This window comes from Fringilla coelebs, assembly GCF_963513975.1.
Source record: "Fringilla coelebs genome assembly, chromosome: 12".
NCBI classification, from domain to species: domain Eukaryota; kingdom Metazoa; phylum Chordata; class Aves; order Passeriformes; family Fringillidae; genus Fringilla; species Fringilla coelebs.
In genome coordinates, this window is record NC_140038.1 from 12,354,836 (window position 1) to 12,381,831 (window position 26,996).

Consider the following 26,996-nt stretch of genomic DNA (forward strand, 5'->3'; position numbering starts at 1 on the left):
GGTAAATCACGGAGCTCTTTCAGCCCATCCCCTTCCTGGAAATCCTTGCTGGTTCTTACATGTGATGCATCACAGCCCTCTGAATACTTTCGAAACCTGGAAGACATCTCTGAAATGCGCTTGCTGGGTTGTTGTTGTTTGTTTGTTTTGTTTTTTAAGAGCAAACAACGCAACTTCCTCAATCTTGAGTTATAGTTCACACTTCTGTTTCTCGTGCTTGTTGCTCTCACGTACGACACCCCGCTATCCTCACCACACCTCTCCCCCACGGCTCTGCGAGGGCTGGACCAAGGCGAAACACTCGGATTGCTTTGTGTCGGGAGACGTGAGGCAAACAAACGCAGCCGTTTCCTCTTACTTGTAGGGGCTCTGAGGAGTTTTAGTGAGCCCCTCAGTGCCTACAACATTGGGAGCTGCCTTGCGGATACCGCGGCACGCTGACAGCCACGGACCCCCAGCGGATCGCGGCGAAAGCGCGCACGGCGGGCACGGCGGCACACGGAGCCCCGGGGGCGGAGACGCGGTCCCGTGCCCGCCCGGCTCCCCCAGCACCGCCCCGCCGGCAGCGCCGCCCCCGCCCGCCGTGCCCGCGGCGTCCCGGGACCGGCCGGCAGCGGCGGCCGCCAAGGACGGAAGAGGAAGTGGCGCGGCGCCGGGAGCCGGTGAAAGGCTCCGCGGGGGCGTGCGGAGCCCGAGCCCAGGGAGGCCCCTCCCCGAGCAGCCGGCGGAGGACGATGGGGGCGGCCGGGCTGCTGTGGGCCGCGCTGTGGGCCCTGCTGCTCCCGCTGGTAAGGACGCGGGGCCGCGCTGCCGCGCCGGCCGGGGCCGAGGGGCGCCGCTCGGGCCGGCGCTGGCGGATGGCGCTGCCTGTCGGCGCTGCCTGTCGTTTCTGTTCGCTGCCGGCCCAGGGGCTCCCTCTGCCCGCCTTCTTCCCCGGGCCCGTTCCCGGGAGCTCGCCGGCCGCGGCGGGCAGGGCCCGCGCAGCTCCCGTCTCCCGCGGCTGGGCTGGGCCCCCCCTCGCCTCCGAGCGTCTCGGGGCTGGGCTGGAGTGTGGCCCGGGGGATTTGGGCCTCCTGGGCACGCCTCGGGCAAGGCCTCTCGGTTCCCCCCACGGACTCGGGGAGCTCAGCCCGGGCCAGCTCCGGTCACGCCTTGGAGTTGAGATAACAAATCTTATGGGCGCCTTCGTGGATAAACATGGTGTTTAAATTTAGGTGCGGGGAAGGGGGAAGCTCCTAGTGTGTCTGTGTATCCTGACTTTTGTCTCGTTCATCTTCAGTTTTGGTTTCGGTGTGGCACACATTCTCAGCTTCTCCCTCTCCACAGGTGTACATTGCCGTGGAAATCTGGCTGACCACCTTCTGCCAAATGGGGTAGTGAAATGGGGAAGCCAGAAACATCCACAATCTGCTTAGGCAGTATAAAGGACATGTATGCATTAAATGCTGTTCCATGACATTGTTTTGTTGTTTGTTTGTTTTGTTTTGTTTTTGTTTTTTACTTAATTTTAACAGAATTTATCTTGTTTTGGTAAGACAGGTGCAGAATACTTCTTTCCTGTGTAGGAAGTCACCAATGGATGTGTTCAGCAGCAGGTGCACAACACAGTCTCTTAGTACCTTGAGAATGCCTCTGGGGGTAGTAACTTGTCTCCCTGGCTTTTCCTGAGTCCCACGTAGTTGTCACTGGTGTGTTGGGGTTTTCTGAAGAGTGGCTTTGCCCTTTACCTCAGTGGTTTGGTGCTGCTGACAAGGGAAGGGGCTTCTGCCCTCTTATAAGACTCCAGGCCCTGTGTCCTGCCTCCTTCTTTGCTCTGCAGATGCAGTTGTAGCAGTGGTGAGCATTAGACCAGATCATTCTGCCTCAAGAGCAGCGTCTTGACCTTAACAGCATGGGGAGTTGGGTTTGGGGAAGGATCACTGCTGCTCTCTAGGCGTGGGCTCCTGTCCTCCTGGGTGGCAGTGCCTGGAGGGAGGGAGGGAGAAGGGCTGATTTGTGTGTCACACGGCCGCTGCAGAACAACAAAATGATGGTTGTTCTGTTCATGGCTATTTTTCCCCCTGCCTTTTTATGTTTCTGTGGGTTTTATGTTGTCACTTGCTACATGCAGACTACCTTCTCCCTAGTCTGTACCTTTGAGTTTCTGTATGTCTTATCTAAGTACTAATTGTGATGGATGTTGTAAACATAGGCTTGGTTTTGTCTCTGTGTCTCCTGGTTCATCTGATTTCCTGTATTCTGTGTGGTGGAGTTACTGGGACACTCCAAAGCTCAGCAGTCAGCCCAAGTTTACATCCCCGCAGTGACAGGGACACCTTTGGAAAATTAGGGATTAAGAGACAGAATGAGAGTTCTTCTCTATCAAAGATAAGGAATTATACGACAAAAATTTAAAGGTGATAAGGGAAGGAGATATGACGAGAGAACTACCTGTCAGAAATAGAAAGGAATTTGTTTGGAGGTGAGGGGATATTGGGAATTGTCTGAACCTGAAGGGAAAGGAGATGGTGATGCCCCTTAAAGAAGGACAGCTGTCATGCCTCTTCTCTGTGGGAATGCTTTTATGCCAGAACAAATCAGTCTAGGGAAGCAGGTTAATCTTCTGAAGAGATGTCATTGTGATCACACATTTAGTCTTGTTCTTAAGTAATCAAATTGAAAATGTGCTTGGTGAGAAATGTATGTGTACTGAGAGTAGGATTTGTTCAGTGGCACCGCTGACTGCAGGGCCACCTACCCAAACCTAGACCTTGTCCGTTGTGAAAGGATACTGAAGCCATTAGAAAGTAAAAGGGCTTTAGCTGGTTGCAAGAGGATTTCCCTGGAGATGTTCCAAGTGAGGCATATCATGTAGTGTTTCTTTTAATTTTTAACTTCTAAATGCTGTCTCTGGGGCTCACCAGTGAATAGGTGTGGCTGCACGTCATGCTCAGGTCCTGCCTCCCTCCACCTGATGAGGATGAATTGTGTGCCCTGATTAATCCCCAGAGGAGGGAAGCTTGCCAAACAAAACATGCATATCATGTAAGCAAGTAATCGCTCCTTCTAGGTAGATTTATCTTGTGTAGCGTTAACACTTGATTTCCTGGAACCCAGAGAACACTTCTTACTCTATTTGGTGAAGCAGAAAGAGCTTTTAATGGATGTAAACCTCTAGGGCTTGCACCTGTCAGAAGTCTTTACTGCTTTTAATTCACCATTAGCTTGTACTTCTAGGTGAAAGCATTTAAGAGGGCAGCTTGATCATTTTTGTGCTGATCATAAATCGTGGACCAATTTATTTCAGCTGACAGCTGAAGAACTGTTCTGTATTAAACAGTTAATGTGCTCAGGCCCTTTGACACAGTTCTCCCAGCAGATGTTCATGCGCTGGGGCCGATATAATGGATTCCTCTGAAGAAGGTTTTTTGCTATTCAAACCAGGCAGACATAAACCTCTGAAACAATATCATCACATGCTTTTATTTTCTCTCCAGTTCTCCCTTGCTGCAGAATACAGATCTAGCTTGAGGAGAAATGCCTCTCTAGCACTGTTAATTCTTAGCATTGTCTATCTGACTGTTTGGGCTTCTCCCCCATACCCATGTCGACTTGTAGCTTAATATGTTAGTGGTTTTCTATACAAATCTGAAATTTACAGCAGGGTTTTAAAAGTTTTTTTACTCTGATGATGCTTCTTGCTATTGAGGTCAATTTCAAGACTAACAGTTGAAATAAGAAAATCTTCCAGTTTTTTTACGGGTATACTTCTTTGAGATGCAAATAATGTTTCTTTCTCTTCACTGCTTTATAGCTGTAGCTGCATCTAATCTTTAGTCTGTTCATTTATCTACTTAGATAGCTGACCTTTATTTATGCTTGGGGAGAAGTATACATTCCTAAAATTATCAGAAGTTTTAAAATTCAGCTGTATTTGTAAATAAAAGGAATCATATTATGTGAGGGGCTCTAATCTTATAAACACCAGTATCTCCTTGATGACACAAATTCTTCTTAAGGTACACTATGGTCTCTTTGTTTTTACAGTTACTTGACAAAAATATTTGGGGAATTGTCGTATGATACATATATACACACACACACATGTGTGTGTGTAATACATACATATACATACACACACATATATATGTGTGTGTGTGTATATCTATATATATAGCTATAGATATATATATATGTAATTCATATAATCCTCTACCTTTATTAGTAGGGAAAATTCTAGAGTCTGTGAGGAAGGAAGACTCTAGAGCTTCATCTCTTTTCCATATACTCTTCTAATTACTTTCCATGTAAAATTTTGCACTTTTTGGAAGGCACAAGATAGAGAATCTGAAGTCATTTGCTTTGGTTTCTTGCTGGGATTCTGCTTGGTGACATGAACTGTACATGTCATAAACACACTGTATTTGCAAAAAGGATAAGCAGCATTATACAGTAACAAGGTTCTCACTAGATTTTCAACCTGCTCTCAAGCTCCCCATCTCTCATGGAATCAGTTATTATGTAAAATAATGAGTTTAGGAAATTCTTTTTCTCCTAACAGGTCTTTCCCTTCATAAGGTTTTTAGAAGAATGTTTGCATAACTGATATTCTGAACTTGGTGTAACTCAGAGCACTGTGATCTGTTGCAGGTAGCTGCTGATGAGGGGATCCTGCACGCCTCTGGAAGTGGAGTGCCTCCAGTAACTAAGGATTATTGCATCATCTACAACTCCAATTGGGTATCTCTTCCAAAAACCTTGGACAATGCTGTAAGTAGCTTGTAGTCATACTCTCTAAGAAAACTAGAGTGCAGTATGAATTTGAGTCAACTATAAATAGTCTTCAAAATTTTGAGTTAAATACATGCTACACTGAATATTTGCTGTTTTGGTTTATGTTGTCCCCTTCCCCCCAAATCACCCCAAAAAAGAAAAAATCTACAGTGAACATTTCTATCCTTGAAAGAGTTGACTTCTAGAGTTTACAAAGGGAATACTCTCTCTGTGCTTTGAACCAGTTTTTGTATTTATGTGTTTATGTATTCATTTTACTCTGTTAATTTTTTCCCTTTGGATGTTATCCTTCTGTCTGAGTTTTGTATTTGGGAGTTAAATTTGTCTATTTGTTTACAAAAATTGTTAATTTCTGAAGCTTTTTTTATATTGGCTCATCAGTTTGATGTACTGTTTAATTGTCTTGAAAACAGGTGATTTTTCTGTGTAATCAGTTTCTTATATTTAAATTACAATACCAACTACTGTGAAATTGCACTTAGAAATAGCCAGATTATTTCAGCTCTATGCTGCTCTAAATGTTTCTCACTATTGCAGGCTCCAGAAACTGCTGCTGTGATTTCATATTCCTGAATTATTTTTTTGTTACACCTCTTCCTGGCAAATCTCCAGTTAAAGAGCATAGTAATGTAGTCATCTGGATGAATTTGTTTGTAATATCAAGTTTCCTACTTTAATCACATCCCTATTCTCCCTCCTTCTCTGCAGACTTTCAGGACTCTGGAAAACCTGACTTCTACAGTCCTCTGCAGTTCAGCTGAAGTTCCTTCTGGCTCAATGAAAGACAAAGCAGTTGTAGTGATGAGAGGAAACTGCACTTTCTTGGAGAAAGCAAGAATTGCACAAAGTTTGGGTGCTAAAATGCTTTTGATTGCCAGTAAATCCAGGCTGGTAAGTTACAACAAACAGTTTTTTTCTGTTCTGAAATAGTGTCTTGTCTGTTTGGTCCCATGCAGTGTTGTTCAGGGTAAGCTGAGAGAAGCCCCAAAAGCAGAGGACCCTGACCACAGGTGGGATTCCAGCATGAGTCATTGACCCTCCTCACAGAGCTGTGCTGGTGGGGCTGTGCAGTGCTGGCTTAAATCAGCTCAGAGGAGCTACAGAGCTGGATTTTTAAATGTTCCTTGTATCTTCAAACGTGTTTCTGAATGCAGATACTTGTCTTTATCATTCCCTAATTTTAGTGCATTCTGAACTCCATGTAAACTTGGGTGATATTGTTTTATAGACATTTGTGATAAAAATAAGCTAGGGAAATGTAATCCAAAACTAGAAATTGAAAAAGGTCTTGTGAGATCTCATTGCTTTTTTGTTCTCCATTGCAGCTCTAAAGTGTCTGTACAAATACGTACAGTTCATGAATTTGTGTGACTATCACCGAAAGTTCATCTTGTTTTAGAAGTGTAGAAATTAAAACAAATTTTGACTATCCCTTGTGATACTATAAAAACACAACAGCAGTATGAATCCAGATGTGTTGGTATTATCACCTGGTTTGATTTAAGTACATCTATCTTTTTAATCTTCTGCAAAGGGTGATGAATGAGCTTTTTGGTTTTTGCCTTCCTACAAATACACTGAAATTGAAAGGATAATCTGCTTTTGGGGATCTAAGCTACTTTTTAAATAGGCTCAACATATTTACCACTTACACTTTCTCTTCTAGTCTGCTATTTCAGATAACAAGACTGATTTTGAAGATGTGACTCTTCCAATTGCTCTTATAAGATACAGTGACATCGTAGATATGCAGCTGGTAAGTAACAAAACTTCAGCATGTTATGCTTGTACAAACTTAGGTATTTGAACAAATAGTTTAATTTCAGGTCAGGTCTGGATGTCTGTCTGGTTTGAATGTGTTTATGTACTGCTTTTGTTCCTAAGAGAGGATGGACATTTAGCTGTGAAAGTACTGGTCTTCCTAATCAGGTGAACAAGAAAGAATGGTTGGTTGATTGATTAGAACACTGAGAATGGGAAACACAATACCTGACTGGAGATGAGGAACCTTAAAAGTTTCCTGTTGAGCAAGATAAGCTGTATTCCAGTAGACTTGGATACAGCTGCAGGTGCCTGACACACATGAAGAGCTGTAGCCTGAGAGGGCTGTTCTTTAGTGCAGAAGCTACAACAGCTGAGCTTGTAGCTGCTGGTACCAGAGCTTTCAGGCAAGCAGCACCTGGGCAGGTTGGATCTTGAGGAAAGACTGAGAGTTTTTTGTCTTTGCCAGATGCTGAGCTCCCTCTGTATAATGTGGCAGCATTAGCTGAAGAGTGGTTAGGCAGTGTAGTTTGAGTTTCTGCTGGTGAGTTGATGGTGAGATGCCAAATGCATGTTATTAAAATACAGCAGTTGTGCTATCTCCTACACTTTATAGGTAGGGGAGTTTGTTTTGGGAGTATTTGGAGTTTCTTTTCCTTGGCATGTAATATTAGGATAACAAAACATTGCACGGGGTTTTAAGGAAAACAGTATATTTTCATCAGTGTGGCTTTTTCTGTTATTATATTGTTGTTTCTGGTTTTTTATTTAGTGTTGAATAGTTTTGCTAAGCAGGAATTGTGTAGCACATGTTTTTCTGGGGATAGCAGAGGCTGTGTAGTCTTAGCTTCTTGAGTTGAATTTGCAAGCTCACTTCACCATTTCTGCTCTTAATCTTCAGAGCTGCCACGGGAGGTTGTCTTAGGTAAGTATGCAAGCTGAAACTGCCTGGATTGGTAGGACTTTGGTTGTTTGCTGTCGTCATTACAGATAGGCACTGGCATGACTGAAAGTTTGTGCTGTCTTCAGACTGCCACAGCCTTGATAAGTACTCTAGTTGGGTTCAGGTTGTCCTCTGTCTTCAGATTTGTTTCTTCAGTCAAATAAGTGTTGTTTGCTTGCTTGAGTGATTTTTAGGCTGCCCTACTAACATGAAAAGGAGCTAGGGCAAGTTAGGTCTGGATCTTCTCTGCACTTCTTTATTGCCCAGTTATGCTTGGAGTGGTGTGAGGTGGAATCACTTCTGTACAGCTGGAGTAACTCACCAAGGCACCTCTGCTGTAGATTGGTGTGCCAGGTGATGTCTCATACTGCTGCTGAATCAAATAATAAATTTTTTTATTAGAATGAGACTGCCTTCATAAAAGTAGTGAGGAACACAGCCTAGACTAGAAGTGATCTTTCCTGGTTCTGCTCTAGTTTCTTGCCAAAGCCTTCTGTCCTGTCACTAGCAGCTGTTATTTTGAATTATATGCACTGCTTGGAATCCAGCAGCCATTGTACACTTCCAACTACAGTTGCATTTCTTGTTTAACTCTCCTTAAAGCTTCCAGCTTCCTCCTTTTATTTAGAAAGAGACAGCACCAGTCTGAGGGAAGTAGTTTGTATAAGCATTCTTTTTACTTGACAAGTAAATCATCTCTGTTAGCCTTCACCATTAGAGCCAAGTCTGTTAAGAGTTTTGATAGCAATAGCAGAGTGTTACAAACCTTTTAGTCAGTGGACAGCTCTCTTGCAGATTTGTTACCTGATGCAGCCTGTTTCATCCTAGTGCTCCCTGTGGTGGGAGTTAAGACTTAGGAAGTTTTTATTGAACAGAGGAACAATAGGAGCAATGAAACAATTGCTCTGGGTTCTTATGTGAATTATACTTTGTAAGATTTATGAAACTTAGAGGAAAAACTGGATTAAGATATGCTGGAACTGAATACTATAAATATATAAGCCTCTTACGATTTTTAGCTTTTTTTTGGTTCTTGGTAGTGTGCGTTTGGGTTTTTGTGTATATGTGGTTTGGTTTTTTTTTTGGGTTTTTTTACATAAAGGATGCTGTAATTTGAATAGGGTTTTTTTTCCCTTTAATGTTATGTTCCACTTCATACAACTACAGTTTTTCACTAGAATTTAATTTTATTCCTTGTTTTCTGAACTTCCATAACTTCAGGCAAAAGGAATGATTCTGACTTCTTTAGCCTGCAGAAAGGTTATTATCTGTAATTTAGATGTTGAAATTATTCGGCTTTCTTCATCTGTGGCCACTGTATTCCATTCTACCACTGGCCTTTCCATTCAGTCTTTCTAGTGCCAGTTTGATCTTTCTGAAGCCAAACTTGTCTGGCATGTTCTTCTCTCTCTTGCTTTTATCTCAAATGCAGACTGTAAACAAATCTGGGTTTTTTTCTGCATCTCTGAAGTCTGTTCTCACTGCACAATTACTTTAGATGTCTGGACTTACTTCGATTGCAACAGCAAACTTGTCTTTCCTACTGCTTTCCATTTCCTGTCAAATTATCATCCTTTCTTTGTTTTTTAAATCTCACCTTTCAGTCAAATGGAAGCACCCTGGTTTTGCTTTCAAGATTTTTGTACAATTCAGTACCAGTTACATCTCAGTGTTCTCTCCCATTTTCTTTTGTGTATTTCAGCTGATTGGTTTTTTCCCTTAGGTTTTAAATTTTTAAAATAGTGTGGAATTGCTTTCTTTTCATTTGAATCCATCTCAACACATGTTTGTGTTAAGCTGTTGGTAAATAACTTCCTGCCACCTTGAGCTGTCACTGTGTCCTGTCTGAAGCCTCGTGTCAGTCTCTGAACTGAGTTCTGTGGGTTTGAGAGCTAGGAGTAGATCTGCTGGTACCTCAGTAGAACTGGGAGTTGTATTTCAAGGTGATTGAGTTAGGTGTGCTGTCCTGCAGAGCAGATGTCTTTGATAGCACTTGCTGTATTTTGGGGAGGCATTTGGGCTAGAGGCACAACTTCTCAGAAGTGTGCAAAGAATGCAAAGAGGTACCATCTTCTCTTGTGGTATCTCTGTATTTGCACAGGAGTAGTAATAGATTTGTTTCCAAACCTGACCGTCCTGAAAGGTAGCATGGGAAGCATTGCTTCTTGGCAAACATATGACATGTCTTGTGCAGTGAGTTGAAAACTTCCTCTTAGCATTGTGTAGAGTAAGAGTAGGAAATCATGATGTACATCTTGTTAGAAAATAAGCAATATAATTTCTTTGTTTCCCTTATGAACCAACACGTATGTTATATTTCAGGTGCTTGGAAATGAAGTTAATGTGACTCTGTATTCACCACCCTTGCCAGAGTTTGACTACAGTATGGTTGTCATCTTCCTAATTGCTGTGTTTACAGTGGCACTGGGAGGCTACTGGAGTGGAGTAGCAGAACTGTAAGTTGGTTAAATGGAACTGCTTAAATTACATGGACTGCAAAGGCTGTGAAAACTGTCACTATGATCAGTGAGAAATTATTTTCTTTTAAGTTGGTAGTTAAAAAATTAAAGGACCTAAGTGCAATTAGCTGCTTTGTCATTAAATGTTTGAGCACTGTAACCTCTGAAAAATCACCAGAGGTCTTTGAGGAACCTCAAGCATAGACTGTAAAAGTTCCTGAGGGATAATGCAGCTCTCTGGAGGAGGCATGAGTTAACATTTTGACAAATTACCAAACAGTCTGTAACTAGCATTATAGTTCTCCAATATCCACAATAGAAATTAGGTATTTTAGTTACGCTTTCAAGTGCAGTGATTCAGGAGGTAAATACATATTGTATGTGGTGTCTGTATTGGTAGGGATCTGTACAGCTGCTCCATCCCAGCTGGCTGTGCAGCACTCCTGTCACTAGGAGCAATGGGAAGCACAGTTTGGTTGTCTGGCTGGCTCCAGATAAAGTCCAGCTTGACTTATCTGCTTCAGCTTTTTGTTTTATCTGGTGGAGCAGCAGAGCTGGGGCAGCAGCAGCTCTAGGATCGGGGAAGGAAGAGGAGGCAGCAGCAGTTCCTGTGCAGGGAAGAGGGAGTGGCAGTGCACAATGTGGCAAAGCCAGAAGAAGCAGGGGGTACTGGGGGTTTCTGCTCTGTCCTTGAGGGGTGTGCAGCTTTAAGTGATGCCCAGAATTGTTATTAGTCTGGGGTTAAACTGGCTGTAGCTGGGCTTTGAGAGCATGGCGTTATTCTGCAGTATTTCTTGGGTGGCTGTGTATGCTAAATGGGCCAGTGTGTGTTGCTACCTTCAGGGTCTCAGTGGTGTTCTGGTGCTTTGCTCCCCAGCACAACAAGGAGAGGATTGTATGTGATAACAACAGCTTCCTTTTTCCCACAGTTATGCAAATTAGCTATTTTAAAGAGATTAAAGAAGTAGAAGGAGGGGAGGTGTCTATGTTTCTTTTTTTAAAGGTTGGATCTGATTATGCTTCTTTTTCACCTACAGTGCTGCAGGGTGTGGCTGTACTGAATGCTAAAATAATATGTGGTGCTGTCTCCCATATTAAAAATACCTAGATGTAATTTATTAAACTAGTTAAAGTGCTCCTTCATAAATCTAGGGTGAGCTTATTTTTCAAAAAAGCTGCTTATTCAAAGCATGTCTTCTGAGAAGGTGATTCATCTAACAAGGTGCCTTGCTCCTGTGGGTTACTCTCTTTTGAAGGTAGCTGTTTCATTGCTGAATTCAGTGTTTGGCAGGCAGGTCCTGGGATTCCTCAGGAACACACTATCTGATGGGCAATTTGCACCAGGTCTGTACTAAAGAGTAGAAGGGCTCTCTGCTCAAAGAACAAACACAGCAATTTAGGTCTCCTTATTTTGCATGGGGAGGTATAAATATGGAGTATGTATGCACAGGAATCTTACTCCCAGTGAAAAGTCCCCAATTATACCACCTGTCTTTCACTTACTCTGTAATTATGAGGTGTAAAAGAACTAGTACTTAGCTAGTTTCATTCTCTAACATGAATGGATATGGCAGACTCTTAATGTCTAGATGAAGTTTTAAGAGTGTGCAATACCTATGGTCTTGATTTATTGTAGACATATTTATCAGATTGTCTGCATTTAGCCCAATAAATTTTCTAATCAGAGGTGATGCACTAACAGAGCTCAGTGATCCTGAAAAGGAGTTTAAGAGTGGAGTACTGCTTTTCTTCACATGAATCAGGGTTTTGGTTGGGGATACTCCCCTAAAGTTGGCAATTACCACACCACTGAAAGGCAGTGCAGTTAAGAATCTTCTCCTTGTGATCTGTGCTAGGTTGGAAGTGCTTATCTTCATTAAAAAATGGAGGGAAATTCAAACAGTAACCATACAGTTTTCTCTGGGTTTAAGTCTAATGATAGTATGAAGGACTAAACTGAAACCTTGTCAGTCTAAATGTTCTATAACCATCAAGTCATAGCAAAACATTTTCATGGTCTGTCATCTGAAGTAAATGTGTTTGTTGTTTTCTTAAAACAGTGAGAATCTGAAAGCAGTAGCAAGTCCAGGGGAGAGAGAAACACGATGGAAAAAGGAAGAAAATGTGACTTTCACCCCTGTAACAGTTATCTTGTTTGTTGTCATCTGTTGTGTCATGCTGGTCTTACTTTATTTCTTCTACAAATGGTTAGGTAAGAAACAATGAATAATCTCATTTGACTTACTTTTCTACATGATATTATGAAGTGTTTAAGTCTAAAAAGCTAGATTTCTAAACTAAAATGAATATAACTTTTTAAATTATTCTCTCCATGCATGAGTTGAGGGTTGAAAGAATGCAGTTGCTGCTTAAAGCAAAGGTTTCTTCAGCTGTCTTTCAAAGACTGCCTTGACAGTGCTTGTTCTGAATGAAGTCATGTGCAAGAGAGGTGACTAATGATGAGCAAAAAAAAAAAAAAATTATTTATGTCAACATTCTTGAGAGGATGGCGGTGACAACCTAGTAGTGTTTAGAGTTTGCTTGATGGGAGCATTTTAGTTGGGGTTTGGTGTTTGGTTTTAGTTTTTTGGTGAGGATCCAGCTAGAAAGCAATTCTGACACCTCTGAGTCAAGTTTTTGCTTGATGAGAACTTTGTCATGGCAGAGACACTCAGAATTCAGCATTTTCTATACTCAGCTTATTATGGTCTCCAGTGGCTGTTGAACACTGGTATAACTGTTAACAGTTTATACCATGGACTTACAGAATCCTCAAGGTTGAGGGAGACATTCAAGATGATCCAATCCAACTGTCTACTCAGTACTGTCACTGAACCCCTTAAGCCACATTACCCAGTGCCAGTCAGACACCTCCTGAACACAAAATATCGAATGTATGTTATTGTGTTTATTTGCTGTTTTCTGTTTCTTTGGCACTGATTCCTGTCTTCATTGTTTTGATTTAGTTTATGTTATAATATCAGTCTTCTGCCTGGCATCTGCGATGAGCCTGTACAACTGTCTTGCAGCATTAATAGGAGAGATCCCATTTGGGCAGTGCAGGTATTGTGCACCTTTCACTTATTAAAAATGACAGGCTTCCTTTCTGGTTGCTACTCAAGTCAACATGAAAGTACAAGAAGAGTTTGACAAATTGCTTCTTGTTAGTGTGTGGGATAGTTAAAGGAAAATTGCAAGCTGCTTTAATAAATATTCAAGGTATCTGTAGCATAATCAGCAGTTAAAATAGTTGTACATTTGCTGCATTACCTTTATTTGAAAGCATTCTGTAATAAAATTTGAAAGGTTCTGGTTGGCTCTCTGAACTTAGTTTTACAAAATTCTGGTTCTTCTGTCATGTGTGCTTATTTTGTTCATCAAGGAACTCTGTAAGGGGAGGATCCTACACATTTGGTCCTGTTTGGAGCAAGTGTGCTACAGGCAGCAGAGGAATTGTGTTGAGAACTCCTTGTCAGCTTAAGGATGTGTGATAGCACAGGCATGTGTCTTGGCTGTTGCAGGCCTTCTCTTTTAATTTAATTATTTTCTTTTAGGATTACATGTTCCAACAAAACCATTGAAGTGAGGCTTATTTTTCTTGCCATATTCTGCATAGCAGCAGCTGTTGTCTGGGCAGTATTTCGAAATGAAGATAGGTAAGTGGTGCATTCTGACTTAAGAGTAAGGTGAATAATTGGTGTTAATGAACTTCCTAGCATACAACTAATCCTGGAGTGCAGCATCCTTCTAAACTCCAGTGCCAGTTTCAAAAAAGTCATGAAAGTATTTTGAAGCTTAACAAGCATGGGAGTAATAGAGAACAAAGCAATGCAAATGAGCTGTGTGGTAATTTGAAGTTATAAAATCCTATGAAGATGAGGAAGAACTAGCTTGATTGCTAATGATTGCCACAGAAGAAAAGAGATGCAGAATAGCACAGTGAGTAGCTCTGCTCAGCAGTAGCTACAACATCCCTGTGTTATCAACACTGTTTCCAGCACAAATCCAAACCATAGCCCTTACCAGCTATTGTGAAGGAAATTAACTCTATCCCAGCCATTACCAGCACAAACAGTTACCTGTTTATGATCAGAGGCTGGTATCAACTTGAAACTAGGACTTTTGTGGTTTTGGTAGCAGTAATTCTGAAAAACTAATTTCTTGCTTTCTGAGAAACTTTCCTTGGTATTTACAGAAAAATCTAGATTCCAGCAGCAATTTGAACAACCTGTAAAAATGTTTTGGGCTTTTTTTTCAGGTGGGCTTGGATTTTGCAAGATATTTTGGGAGTTGCTTTCTGCCTAAACTTCATTAAAACACTGAAAATGCCCAACTTTAAGGTACTGTAAGTTGCTTACCTTAAGATAATATTCTACTGCCATGAATCTGCAAGTTTACTGTCAGGAAGTAGGTTTTCAATATGCAAGAAATATACATTAAAAAACATAATCCTTACCATTTTTAATAATTATTAAAAGAAACTAATCCTGTTCTAAATGTTATGCCAGATTAAAACACATGGTACTGCAATGGTTCCAGAATCTAGCTGTGTGATACTTCAAAACCCATAGTAATATTTTCTTCTCTTTTTTTTGCCAGTCCTGTGTAATACTTCTAGGCCTGCTCCTTCTATATGATGTATTTTTTGTCTTCATAACACCATTTATCACAAAGGTATGTCTCTGAATTTATTGTAAGAACAAAAATGCCTGGTCATTGGGAGGATATTTTTGTCAAACAGGTCAGGTTTGCAGTGTTCTCAAGGTGGAAAAGCTGATTTCCATTTTTTCCCATGTAAGACAACAGTGGCCTCAATTTTTATGGCAATCACATGGTCAAAAGTAAACCATCCCCACTTAGTGTGAGGGATAGTGTGATCATGAGAAATTACTGCCCTCCAGTTTTTGTCCTTCTTTTGCTTTATACACCCATTTATTGGAATATGCTCTAGTACTTCCTGCAGTGGTCACTTACAGTGTGGTATGAGCTGTATGCAAGTGTTAACCTGCTTTTATTTTGAAGCAGAAAGCTCATGGCAGAAAAAGCTGACATGTTTTTATCTAGAATTCCAGCTACATCTAGTGGACTTGTTGTTTGGGGTTTTTTAACATTATTTTAGGCTGGACTACGTGTTTTTATTGTCAAACAATGCAGTATAATACTGTACAATTCCAGGGCATTCCCTTTGATATTCAGGATTTTTCCAATCCTGAATCGTAAGTGAAGGTACAAGCAGTTTTTGTAAGTGTAGTATGAAAGTTTTGGTTCATTAAACCACTAACTTTTGAAAAATAACTTTAATTTCAGAATGGGGCAAGTATAATGGTTGAAGTTGCAGCTGGTCCCTTTGGAAACAGTGAAAAGGTATGAACAGTCATTGTAATATGTGCAGCATTAAAGTACTGACTCTGTGTAGCTAATTCATAGTGTGCTTTTCAGCATAACTTTCTCACAAAATATAGCCAGCTTCTGCTATTTTCTTATAAGTATTAAATGCCTGTTGACTTGGGTTTGATCCTAGAGTGATGGAAACTTGGTGGAAGTCCCTACTGAACGCTCAGCTCCCCATGAGAAAGTAAGGATTGTATTTCAGATACTGGATTTTTAAATTATTTCCTCTGAAAAGACTGTTCTTTTGGGGAAAACCTTACTGTCCAAATTTCTCTTTAGGGCCTGGATATCATTGATCAGTATTCTATAGTTAGGTTAATAATCAAGATTTGTTATTCCTGTTACATGGTTAAATACTGTTTTAACTTTTTTTTTTTGGTGTGTGCATTTTATTTGTAAATCTGAAATTCCAGCTTATCAGTTGCCTTAAGCTTTATCTACTTTCTATGTTGGTTTCTGGTTTTTACTTCAGGTTCTACCTATTTTGAAGTCTGCATTAACAATAAATTAATTACATTTAAACTGTTTATTAATTCAAGCAACCAAAAATATCCAGAACACCAGAATGCTTTAGATGAGATTTATGTGGCTTCCGAAATAATGTTTTCCAGTTGCCCGTGGTTATTAGAGTGCCTAGACTTGAACACTCTGCATCAACACTCTGTGACCTGCCCTTTTCATTGTTGGGTTTTGGAGACATCATTGTCCCAGGTGAGCAAATGTTTTTGGTAACTAACTGATGAATAAATATTTTGGGGTTTATTTTTAGCTGACTTGCAGAGTTTATTGACAGGGTTATTACTAAATCAAGTGCAGCAGTTTGCCTTGATCAGTCAGTGCAGAATACAACAAAAGCCATTGAAGAAGAAAGCTCACTGTGTTATAGAATAATTAAATAGTGAAAGGTTTTTTATTGCGTGTTGGACTGGATTAAGTAAATGCAAGTCCCATAGGTAAATCCAGTTGTCAGTATTAACTAAATTTCATTTAAATCTCACAGAAACCAAATATTCTGTGACTTTGTAGGATTTTCATATCCTAGGCTATGTAATTAGAGGTGAGGTAATGTAAAATGTTTTGCCAAGTTTTTCCATCTTTCTCAGAAGAACTGAGTTTGGCCATAACTCGAGTCTTAAGCAAATTACTTTAATCAAGAATGTGCAGGGAAAATTGCTGAATGTTAAGAGTGAGCATTAGAATCCTATTGAAAAAATTAAAAATAGTTTGTTACGCTTCTGTATCAGAAAGCTGAAAATAGCACAATGTAATTAGGTTGCTTGAAAACCCCAAACCTCTAATTCCAAGCTTGCTTGGCTCATATTTCCATTATGGTTTTTTCTACATTTGCTGTAGGATTTCTTGACTGGTTCTTGCCTTTACAGAAAAAATATTGGAAGAAGATAAAATACCCTAATGGGAAGTCTCACTATAAATTCTTTTATGCTGCTTTCATTTGGAAAATTGGGGAGAAAAAAAATCATGACTAAGCATGTCATTAATCCTTTTCCTTTATTTTTTTTTCCTTCAAGGGCTTCTGGTTGCCTATTGTCGAAGATTTGATGTTCAAACAAGATCATCTTCTATATACTACATTTCCTGCACAATAGGTAAATTGGGATATTTCAGCATGGTTGATCTTCATGGTAGTTTTTTTTAAATGGCAGATCTAGATAGTTTTCTTCAGGTAAGGTTCAATGTTGTCAGGAATCTCTGCAGAAACTCTTTCTAGTGTGCCTACTTGTACTGAAGGTGACTGTTCTTTATGACAGTGAGTTGCTTTGAGAAATCTTGCAAATACAGAGCAGCCTATTGTGTCTCTTCTTCAGTTACATTAAGAAGGAAAATATTGCTAAAAAATAAATTGTCTGACTAAATGATTGACCTAATCTAAAAATTCTCCTGTTGTTGATTGTGCATGTATGAATGTCTTTTTGTAGCTTATGCTGTTGGCATGGTGCTGACTTTCATTGTTTTGGCACTGATGAAGATGGGGCAGCCTGCCCTCCTCTATCTTGTACCGTGCACACTCATCACGAGCTCCCTCGTTGCCTGGAGGCGCAAAGAGATGAAGAAGTTTTGGAAAGGAAGCAGTTACCAGGTAGGCTGGAGGCCTGGAGTATTCTGTTGTTAATTCCTTTGAGTATATGCTTCTCTGAAAACCTGGTGATAGATTACCTGCAACCCAGTTTTTGCAAGTTTTCCTGTGATCTTCTGGAACCAATGAGGAGAAGTAGTCTTTACTCTTAGAAAATCTTACTCTAGTGGTTGACATGGCAGAACAAAGCTCAAGGGAGATGAAATAGCTGTTTCAGTACTCAGGGAGGAAAAGTAATTTGTTCTATTTACTTGTAAAATACAAGAAAACATTTCACATTCCCCATCTATCCTCTTGATGTGGTATAACACTGAACTAAGCATGCAGACTCCAGACTGCACTAGTTCTGTAGTAGAGACAGTTCCAAAAAATTGGTGATCAACTAGAACTTGAGAAACTTTGCATGAATCACTGGTGGCCTACATCATCAGGATTGTATGGAGCATTCAGGAACAAAATAGCTGGCTTGTGTAACTGTTTCCTGTCACAGCACACACTGTGGGCACACTGCCCTGGTATTCTGTATTACCCCCTTGGCTTTTTCTAACACTACCCAGGAATTGCACTTCTTAAAATCTCACCTGTTGACGTGTGCACATTTCCTCTGATGTGACTTGCTGCAGTAACTGGGTGTGCCAGTAACCCTTGTGAGCTGGCATTTATCATCAGACAGATCAGTCTGAAGATTACTCTCTGATTTGCTTGAGACCTAAGTTCAGTATTGCTTGAATTTACCATCACCTATATCTAGGGCATGTTGAACTTGAAGCTTGGATAGTCTGTTCTGGGAAAAGGTGGGTGTCAAGTTCATGGTGGATAGAAGCAGCTCCTGCTTTTTCAGGATTGGAAAGTTTTAAGTGGATCAGTGGAAGTGAAGAGTAATTCTTGTAAAACTACAGGCACCAGAACCTATAGTATTGCCAGCAAAATGCTACCTTTTGTTGATCTGATACACTACACCTGCTTCAGCTGGAGGTTGGCCTAGGTGTGAAATTACTCAGATTTTCAGCTTTAACTAAATACCCTGTCTTTTTGTTTACAAAACTCCTCCTTTCATAGGTACAGTGAATAGAAATGCTCCTCTGTAGGTCAGAAGGAATTTGGTTTACTGCATTTATATATAAATTGGTGACTGTTTGCTCTTCTAAAATAAAGTCACATTTATGAAGCCAAATAACTCTGGGTTTGTTGTGGGGAAAACACTTTGCAATTTATTTTCCTCACTTGAGTTCTGATTAAGATTGGCCTAAGTAAATTTGGCAGGTCTCCTTAGCAACAAAAATTTCATGCACTTCTTGTAGCAAAACTCATACTTGAAAGAATTATGTTGCCATAGTAGTTATTTCATGTCCTTTCAACTGGTTTCTTGAAGGATTAAAACTACTCTGAACTTCAGCTTGTTTTGAGTTAGATGACTTCATTTCTAGCACAATTTAAAATGTCGATTTCAACCCGCCACTCCACCATCTCTGAGTTAGACTTGTCTGTAACTGAGCCTGCAGTTGAGCTCTGTAACTTTACTAACTTGTATTTTTCTATAACTTTCTAAAGAATATTTTAATATTAATTTTTGATTCCCAGAGAGTGTTATTCAAGTGTCACTCTTGGAGAGCTGCAGGGTTGATCTTTCTCATATGTTGTCTTTCTTATCTAAAACTGTATTTTGAACTGTCCTTACTGATCTTACAAACATGCAAAAAAATCCAAGCAAACAAACAAAACCCCAAACAGCCCCAACCCACACAGCTCCAGCGTTGAAATCTCCAGCTTTCAGTGCTCAGTTTGAGGAGGAAAGATATGGAAAGGTGTCAGAAGACAATTTTTTTTGCTACAGCAGTGATTGAGGCTCAGGCAGAGCTGCTCTGTTGACAAGAGTGGCCAGACTTGTGTAGAGGTTTGCTTTGCCCTCATGGGAACAGAAAAACCTTGCAGAATTGTTAGGGCAAAGTGTCCTAAGAATAGGGGTAGAAGAGCATGTAGAGTGCATCAGGTGACTAAACATCATAATAATAGTCCATTAGTTACCTTTTGGGATTTTGGGGTTTTTCTGATTTTTTTAAATTGGTTTTGTTATATATTATTTTAATAATGGAATGAATTTTATTTAGGTATCGGACTCCTCCAGGACGCCTTTGCTACAAGGTGTGATTATGGCCTTCTTTTAATGCAACTTTATTAATTTTCTTACAGTTTCTTTTTTCTTCTTTTCCCCTTCTGCTTCTTCTTTTCAGTCTTTTTTTGCATCTACCTCTTAATTTTGTCTAAATTACACAGTAGAAGAGGGTAGCACTGAAGACAAGATACAAATCTGTATTTACACTTAGGTCTTTTAGGATTTTTATTTTTTAAAGGAGTGCAGGAAAACATAATATTAAGTAGCAATGAAGCTCTGATTCCTAAGTCTGAAGGCAGGCTTTGTTTGCTTCTCTACTCTCCAGTTTCCCAAACCCTAGGACTGTCTTCAAATATTTGCAGTTGGTGTTAGTTCCTCTTCTGTTACCTATATTGCAGTCCTTCACCTGATTTTTCTGTGTCACTGCATAGAAGTGAAAACCTGCTTAGTGCTAAACAACAATTTTGTTGTCTTGTGTTATAACGCTGGGCATTATAAATTTGCCTTTAGTAATCATGTCTGCAGCCCTTGTGTCACCTCCTGCTCCACAGTGTCCTTCTTGCTGTCCTGTCTGCACTGCTTGTCCTGGGCTGGGGAGCAGGGGCTGGGGCCGGCTCTCGGGGCCTCCCTGCCGCAGCACGTCTGGGCTGCAGCGAGCTTTGACCTTTCTTGGCAGCAGCTCCTGACTGATGGCATTTATTTTTGCTGTCCACGCAGCTTGCAGAGAGCAGTGCAAGCTTTCAAATTTCAGCTTCTCGTGGAATTTAAGCATTTAAATATAATCTTGAATTATAGTTGCTGGAATTATACATCTATTTATAAAGTGTAGGGTGTCTGCTCTGAAGACAGTTTGAGCTGGTGAATTCTGCCTGTGTCTTAAATTCTCAAATAAAAAGTACTTTTCTCATTAGCTCCTTTCTTCTAAGAAAGAGTACTTTAACAATTTAAGTCTCGTTAAAAAGCCTTAATAATAAAGAAATTAGATATAAACCAAAGATGATATTAGGAAGTGGGAGGGGTTGAGTGCAAATTAAAAGCAGATGGCCAGACTATTTTTATAACTTAGAATTCTTCTGTCCTGCTGTGCACACTCGAGTTCTTGGATAGGTTTGTTAAAATCACTTTTTTAGTTTCTACTTTATACGTATGACAAATACTTGACTCCCCAAGATAGCTCTGAGGTCCCATAATTCATAGCTGAGGTAATTTCTGTTTCTGCATAATGATGCAGTCTTAAATTCTAGTTATGTTCAGTGTGGCTCTTTTATGGTGTAGTCTTGAGCTGTAAAGAGTTGCTGCACAGAAAACATTTTAACTGTTCACCAAGTGCAGAGATTTCTTGGAAGAGTAATGTACTTACTTTCCTGCCATCTAACTGGCACTATTGCTGCTGTGAAGTGTAAAATAAAAGTTTACCTAGGTCTCTGGATTGCTTATACTCCTCATGGATGCCTTCATGATAAATTTCATACTTAATTTTAGAATACTGGTTTTCATATCAGTGCAATCTATGAAATCATTTTAGCAAAATCATGGAAAATCTAGTGGCCTAATGCAACTTTGAAGTCTTCTACATGGAGTAGTCTTGAAACTTGTTGGAGTTTGTCAGTTTGAAGTGTTTAGCACTTCTTATCTCTCTTTGAAGTAATAAATCAAAAGATTTGTCACTGGCACGTTATACAGCATGCACCTGCTATTTAGTAAGTTGTATAATCACATTTTTAGATGCTTGGAAATTCATCTGTATTAAGAGTTGCTAAGGATTCCATGAATGTAACATTATTGCCATGAATCTTGCAAGCAGCTGTGTGCATAGGTACTGTGTGTTGTTAGGGGGAGAGATTTGTACTGTCATTTCTAGTTTGGCTCTGTGGAAGTGGTTTGGGGGTGGGGGGGGCAGTAAGTTTGCTGATTTTAGTTTTTAATGATTAACCATTTTAGTAGATAGGTTAAACAAAAATGGTTTAGTTACAAAGCTGTCTTAACACCTCCCCCTTAAAAACTGTCAGAAATTCACATGTGGGAGCAAAGCTTCTAAGTTTCTTTCACTTCAGATATGTTCATGAGCTCTCCACAATGTACTGTCAGATTGATTTGCCTCATTCTTAGCTTAAAACAGCAGCTTTGCCCAGGATTGTAACACGGTGCCTTCATCTTGCAGCTGGATATTGTAAAGATTCCTGCAGCTTCTGCTGAGGCTTTGAGGGAGGGGCTGTCCTGAGAGAATCCACAGTGGAGATACCTGTGTGGACAAAGCTGCTTAAATGCCAGCTTGTACTTTTAGAAAGGCACCTGTTGTCCCCAGCTTGAAGTTGTGGGCTGTCCTTCTGTGTGGAGGAAAGATTAAAAGTGGGGTGGGGTAGGGTGGCTTTTTTAGCCTTGAAATGTTTATATAAAAGTCGGTCGTCGTCCCCCCCCCCCCCCCAACACCCTTAGAGTTTTACAAGGCATTTGGTTGTAAAGTTCACTTCAAAATCTGATTATTAAGTGGAGACTTAAAAATTTAAATACAGGTGCTATCTCCAGCATTTGTACAAAAAAAAAAACCAAACATTTTTTACTGCTTAGTGTTGTAGGATTACTAGAAGAATCTTTGACTTTGGAATACACTGAATTATTGCAAGTACTTTTATTTCTAGAAGCATCTTGTCAATTGCATAGGAAAAGACTGTACAAAAATGCTTAGCAAAATTACTTTTTCTATGCCAGCCATTAGTTGATCCTCCCTAGGCTGAAGGAAGTTATATGGCATGACTTGATGTAATATGGTACTGTGGGGAGAGGTTGTTCTTGTTTTATCCTGGAAATGAATACTTTAATCCTCATTCAAAGGGATAGTTTGAGTTCTGTAATTGTAGGGAGTGTTTTGATTTTGGTGACTTTTGATGTGGATTTTTGGTCAGTGTAGAGGAAAATTTTGGATATACTGAAATAAATGCAAGATTGTCATTAGCACAAGAGCTGGGCATTCACTGCTGGACTGAGTGTATGCTGCTGCTCTAACTCAGTCCTTGAGTCTCTTGGCAAGACTGGTGCCTGCCTTAGTCCTTTACTGTCATGATTCTGGAACATGAAGGGAGGGTTGTGAAAGGCCTTTTCAGGTCTTAGATGGATATTGTGGCCAATGGGCTCTCCTAAACTTTCCCCAGTCCCACTGACTTCTTTTTGGGAACTGTCATCTTGGTTTACTGCACAGCATGCTGGTGTGGCTGGACTGTGAAACAGCTTATTTAAGCAAAAGTACTTTTGATAAGGTATGTTGGGGTACTTTCAATGAAACAATTCTGGTGGCATAGAAGAAGGAATGGCACAGAGCTGGGTCATAACTAGAGGAAAAGAGAAAAGTTAATGGAACAAGTCTTTTTACCCTGTACACAGAATTATTCCACACTAAGTGTGTACAACACAGCAGTCTCAGAGCCTGGCTTTGTCCTGGCAAGGATCCTGAGCAGGTGCTAGAATGACAAGAAAATAACTGTGTGGAGATCTGCCCACCTTAGATCAGAGCCCACACAGTGAGCAGCTGTTGCACAGAAAGACAGGCAGGATATGCCACTATGGAAGAACATAAGAGCTTTTCTACCTCTTGATGCTTAAAACATTATCTCTTGTTCTAATAATCGTGCCACTCTGGGCATATCAGCTCCTTGGCACATTTTGTTTTTTCAGCCTTAGTTGTACTACTGTGTCTTCTGTCTCTGGCTGTCAGCTACCCACACTGTCAAGTTTTTGGGCCCTGTTAATTATGCTCAATTCTGAAGCCCTCAAACTGATGGTCTCAGTTTGTCACACTAACAAATGTGTGTATTACCTCTGTAATTCATTCAATGTCTTGTCCCAGGAGAAAAAACAGAACCTTCATTGCCTCCAGCAGTACAACAGTGGATAGGGAAACAGGCTGCTTTTTAGTCAGGACAACTACAAGTTTGTTTTGAGTTATTCAGGCAATGCAATCAGTTACATCAATGCCAAGTAGAATCAGTCTGTATAATAATCTAGTTTGGATTCTCTCCTGATGCAGGACTTTAGTTCCATTTCCTCTATCCTTTCTGAAATAAAAGGAAAATTTACAAAGAAATGTGACCACTACACTTAGTTTTGACTAAGTGTAATATAGGTAGCCTTTACAGCCGTGAAAAGAGAAAGTCTTTTCTGTTCAAGCTGTTGCTTGAATTAAATTCTGTAATTGTCAGGTAAGATCCTAGAGTCTACTTCTAGTTTTGCAAGCCATATCTTTGAAAAATTTGCTTAACCCCAGTTGTTTTTTGTTCTCTGTATTTAATAATTGAGATACTTCTGGCTCACAAGTTCATTTTCTTGTAGAAGACTTGGGTCTTTGGTTGAAGACTCGTTTTGTAGTGGAAAGCATTAGCTAATACAGCTTTGATTATTTGGCTTAAATACTTTTCTGATCCATAGAGGACCTCCTAAATGTATGCTGCTAAAATGCACTCTAACACGTGTAATTATATTTCTCTTAGCTAACAAATACTTTAGATCAATGGGGTAAAGCAGTATTTCTTTATAAATAGCCCTCTCTTTTCCCTTTTTTTTTTTTTTTCTTTTTTAGATGATGGAACACCTGGATTACACAGGAAATGAAGAAAGCACAGCATCAGCCACTGAACAGCCTGGAGGACAATAATATATGGGATATCCTGGTTTAAAACAGCATTTGAATTTTTGACAGCTGAATTACAGTAAATTTGGTGAAATTTCACAATAGAGTGTTTCCCACTCTGTGTAAAAGGGTTTTTTATTCCTGCACCTATATTTTTATGGAAAATACTGTTAATAACATAAAAGTAATCAAAATAGAGTTGCATTTTTACAGCCAAACCATAGCTAGTAAAACCGTGCCTTATTTCAATTTAAATAAAAGGATATTTTCTATGCAATTTTCCAACTGTGTTTCTATACAGTATATTTTTATAAAACTTGCTTGCCCATATCATCTTAAGTGAAATGTTCTTTTTAAGTTTTGATTAAGACTAGTTAGGTTTTTTGAAAAAAAAATAAAGTACCCTTCATATGTTTTCTTTCCAGATTTTGAATGCAAAGTTGGATAGTAATGTAACTATAGCAACTGAAGAATGAAACTACAGTTCCATTACTACAAATAATTCAGTAAATAGTGTGTATGTCGATGTCCATTGTGAGCCATAAAATAAATAACAGGGCAAATTGAGTGTGGGGTTGTGAACTCTTCTCCCTACTCCCCTCATTGTATCACTGGCTTATGCCTTAATTGTGAAAATTGTTAAGCTTTGATGCAAGTCTTTGGATTATATACATGTCCAAGCATTTAAAAATAATAAAAGAGGGGAGGTACTTACATATAATCTTGAATACTTCTGTCCAGCTCCTGGAATAGTTGACAGACAAGATGGTGTAGAAGGCAAGTGGTTTTTTGGTCAGAAAGTGCTACTTTAAGGGATGGGATAAAATGTTAACACTGGCCTGGATCTCTCACCTGTTGAGAGTAGGTATGTGTTTGTGGTCTTCATTTGGCTGTGGATCAGTTCAGAGGGATAGGGTAAGACAGAACAGATTTTTTTTGTTCAATTTTTTTATACCTTTTGCATCTGCACCATACTTTTTTTAAGTATTTTTGAAAATTCTTTGCAATTGATAGACAAAACAGGTTTGAATAGTGCTAGTAGTACTTGTGTTAGCTAAGGCAAATTGCATGTGTTTAACTTGTTTAATCTTAATTTGTTTTTGCTTTTGAAGACTTGGAAAAAGGTTAAGTAGTTTAAATCATTAATTTGCATTTAGAAGAGTTTGAGTTTGTTTGACACCTGGTCTTTTTTCAGGAAACTGCAAATTGAGGGGATTAGGCATAGAAAATCTGTATAGCTGTAATGCTAACACTTGACACCAAAGAAAACTGGAGAAGGCAACAAGGGGAGACCACTGAGTTCACTTAGTGCTAACGTCAGGTAGTTGTTAAAACATTTTTCCTATTCTTTAAATGAATGTCATTCCCATAGCAAATACAAGTTCAAGAACCCTGGAGAAAACAACTGAGTAAGCACATGCTGGGCAGTGGCAATGGAGGCTTTCCTGCAGTGCCTGGTGCAAGTGTCTCCTTTGTTTGAAGGTCACCTCTAGACATTTCTAGTCAGTTTGGGGCATGTCAGCTCAGGAAAATTTACCCTGATTAAATATAGTTTACCTAGATTTACTTTGGAAGTATTCTGATTAAGACAATTGAAAATCTCTATTGGCAGTTAACAAAGGCTAATTGCAAATTTACCTAATTTATATCAAGTTTAAACTTTTGTTTGCAAGAGTCAGGAGCAGACAAAGGACAGCCTGGATATCAGTTGTTGCCATTCACAGAGATTGAGCCAGTTGATACGGGTAAGATAACTCACCTTGTTTGCAGCTTCCCTAAGAAAATAGAAATTACAAGCAGTTTTTGTATGTCAGTAGTTCCCCCCCTTGACTTAAGCTTGAACTGACAGCCTCAGAATACAGTGGTCATCTTCTGTTTCATTTAACTGGCATTGCATAATAAATTAAAGCATACCTCAGTGTTTTAGTAGCAGACTGAAAATGTGTCTTCTGCTGTGTTATGCTCTTTGAAAAGCCCAGTATCTGCCAAAGTTCAGTGGTTTTGAAGAAGTTTCTGGAAATTCCTGAAGCAGATAAAGAAGTCATAACTCATTCAAAATCATGTACGATTGAAAGCCCTCAGAGGCTTCCCAAACCTATGTAAGATGACTTCTTTGCCTCTTTGAAATCTTCCACATGGAGGATTTATCAAATTTTCAGCTATAAGTGATAATGGAATTAGTATAAATAAAAAAGACCTTTGGCAACATAAGTGTATTCAGCAGCTGGCTGTGGAAGCTCTGTCTTGTTCTGTGCCTAATAATACTCCATGCCTGATCATGCCTGAGGTTTCACACATGTGTTGCCATTTAGTGGGATGTAAACTAACTTTTTTTCTTTCAAATGCTTAGGTGCTTTGTTTACAAAAATTATGAATGGAGTTTAAAATTTTATATAAATAGTAGGTTAGTATTGACTACTGAAATGAGGTTTTTATAAGTTCAGTAGAACTGATTGCAACACTTCTAGCAATTTTGAATGTTTTTAATATTAAAATTGGTTGAGCTAAACACTGTTAAAAGCCTTGTGAGTCATACTTTAATAGAAAAATCTTACTACCTTTTCATTGTATGTTTACTGACGACTGCCCCCTTCCTTATGACTCTTAAGTTATCACCTTAAAAATGTTATTAATAAATGTTACTTGGAAAAAGAATAGTTGAGTAATTGCTTTGTTCTAACTCATCCTTTTCCTACTATGAATGTTCATGGCAAAACAATTAACACTTTATAATACCAAATTAAAAATCCATAATGCACCCCCATGAATATGTAGTTTCAGTTTTTCTCGATGCATCAAAGTTATGATTCCACTTGTAAGTACCTGTGTGATGGGTTTGC

The 26,996-nt window shown here is 39.6% G+C and overlaps 1 protein-coding gene across 2 annotated transcripts; it reads left to right on the plus strand.

The window, feature by feature from the left end:
- The first annotated feature begins 494 nt into the window (after positions 1–494).
- On the plus strand, positions 495–26,805 carry SPPL2A (signal peptide peptidase like 2A). 2 transcript variants are annotated; one of them, XM_084214125.1, is made up of 16 exons: positions 495–788; positions 4,630–4,749; positions 5,482–5,664; positions 6,440–6,529; positions 9,800–9,933; positions 11,997–12,148; positions 12,903–12,999; positions 13,491–13,592; positions 14,195–14,276; positions 14,536–14,610; positions 15,244–15,300; positions 15,458–15,511; positions 15,939–16,038; positions 16,857–16,934; positions 17,265–17,425; positions 24,106–26,805. In XM_084214125.1, exons 1-16 carry the CDS (start codon positions 735–737, stop codon positions 24,178–24,180), a joined length of 1,614 nt encoding a protein of 537 aa, XP_084070251.1. In that variant the 5' UTR covers positions 495–734; the 3' UTR covers positions 24,181–26,805. The 2 variants fall into 2 exon arrangements, with proteins under 2 accessions (XP_084070251.1, XP_084070252.1); XM_084214126.1 differs by lacking the exon at positions 15,458–15,511 and having other exon boundaries at positions 503–788.
- The last annotated feature ends 191 nt before the right edge of the window (positions 26,806–26,996 follow it).

Coding starts and splice junctions, on each gene's coding strand:
- SPPL2A (XM_084214125.1), top strand. CDS start 735: ATGGGGGCGGCCGGGCTGCTGTGGGCCGCGCTGTGGGCCCTGCTGCTC. Junction 6,530..9,799: donor ACATCGTAGATATGCAGCTG/GTAAGTAACAAA, acceptor GTTATATTTCAG/GTGCTTGGAAATGAAGTTAA. Junction 16,935..17,264: donor CTACATTTCCTGCACAATAG/GTAAATTGGGAT, acceptor GTCTTTTTGTAG/CTTATGCTGTTGGCATGGTG.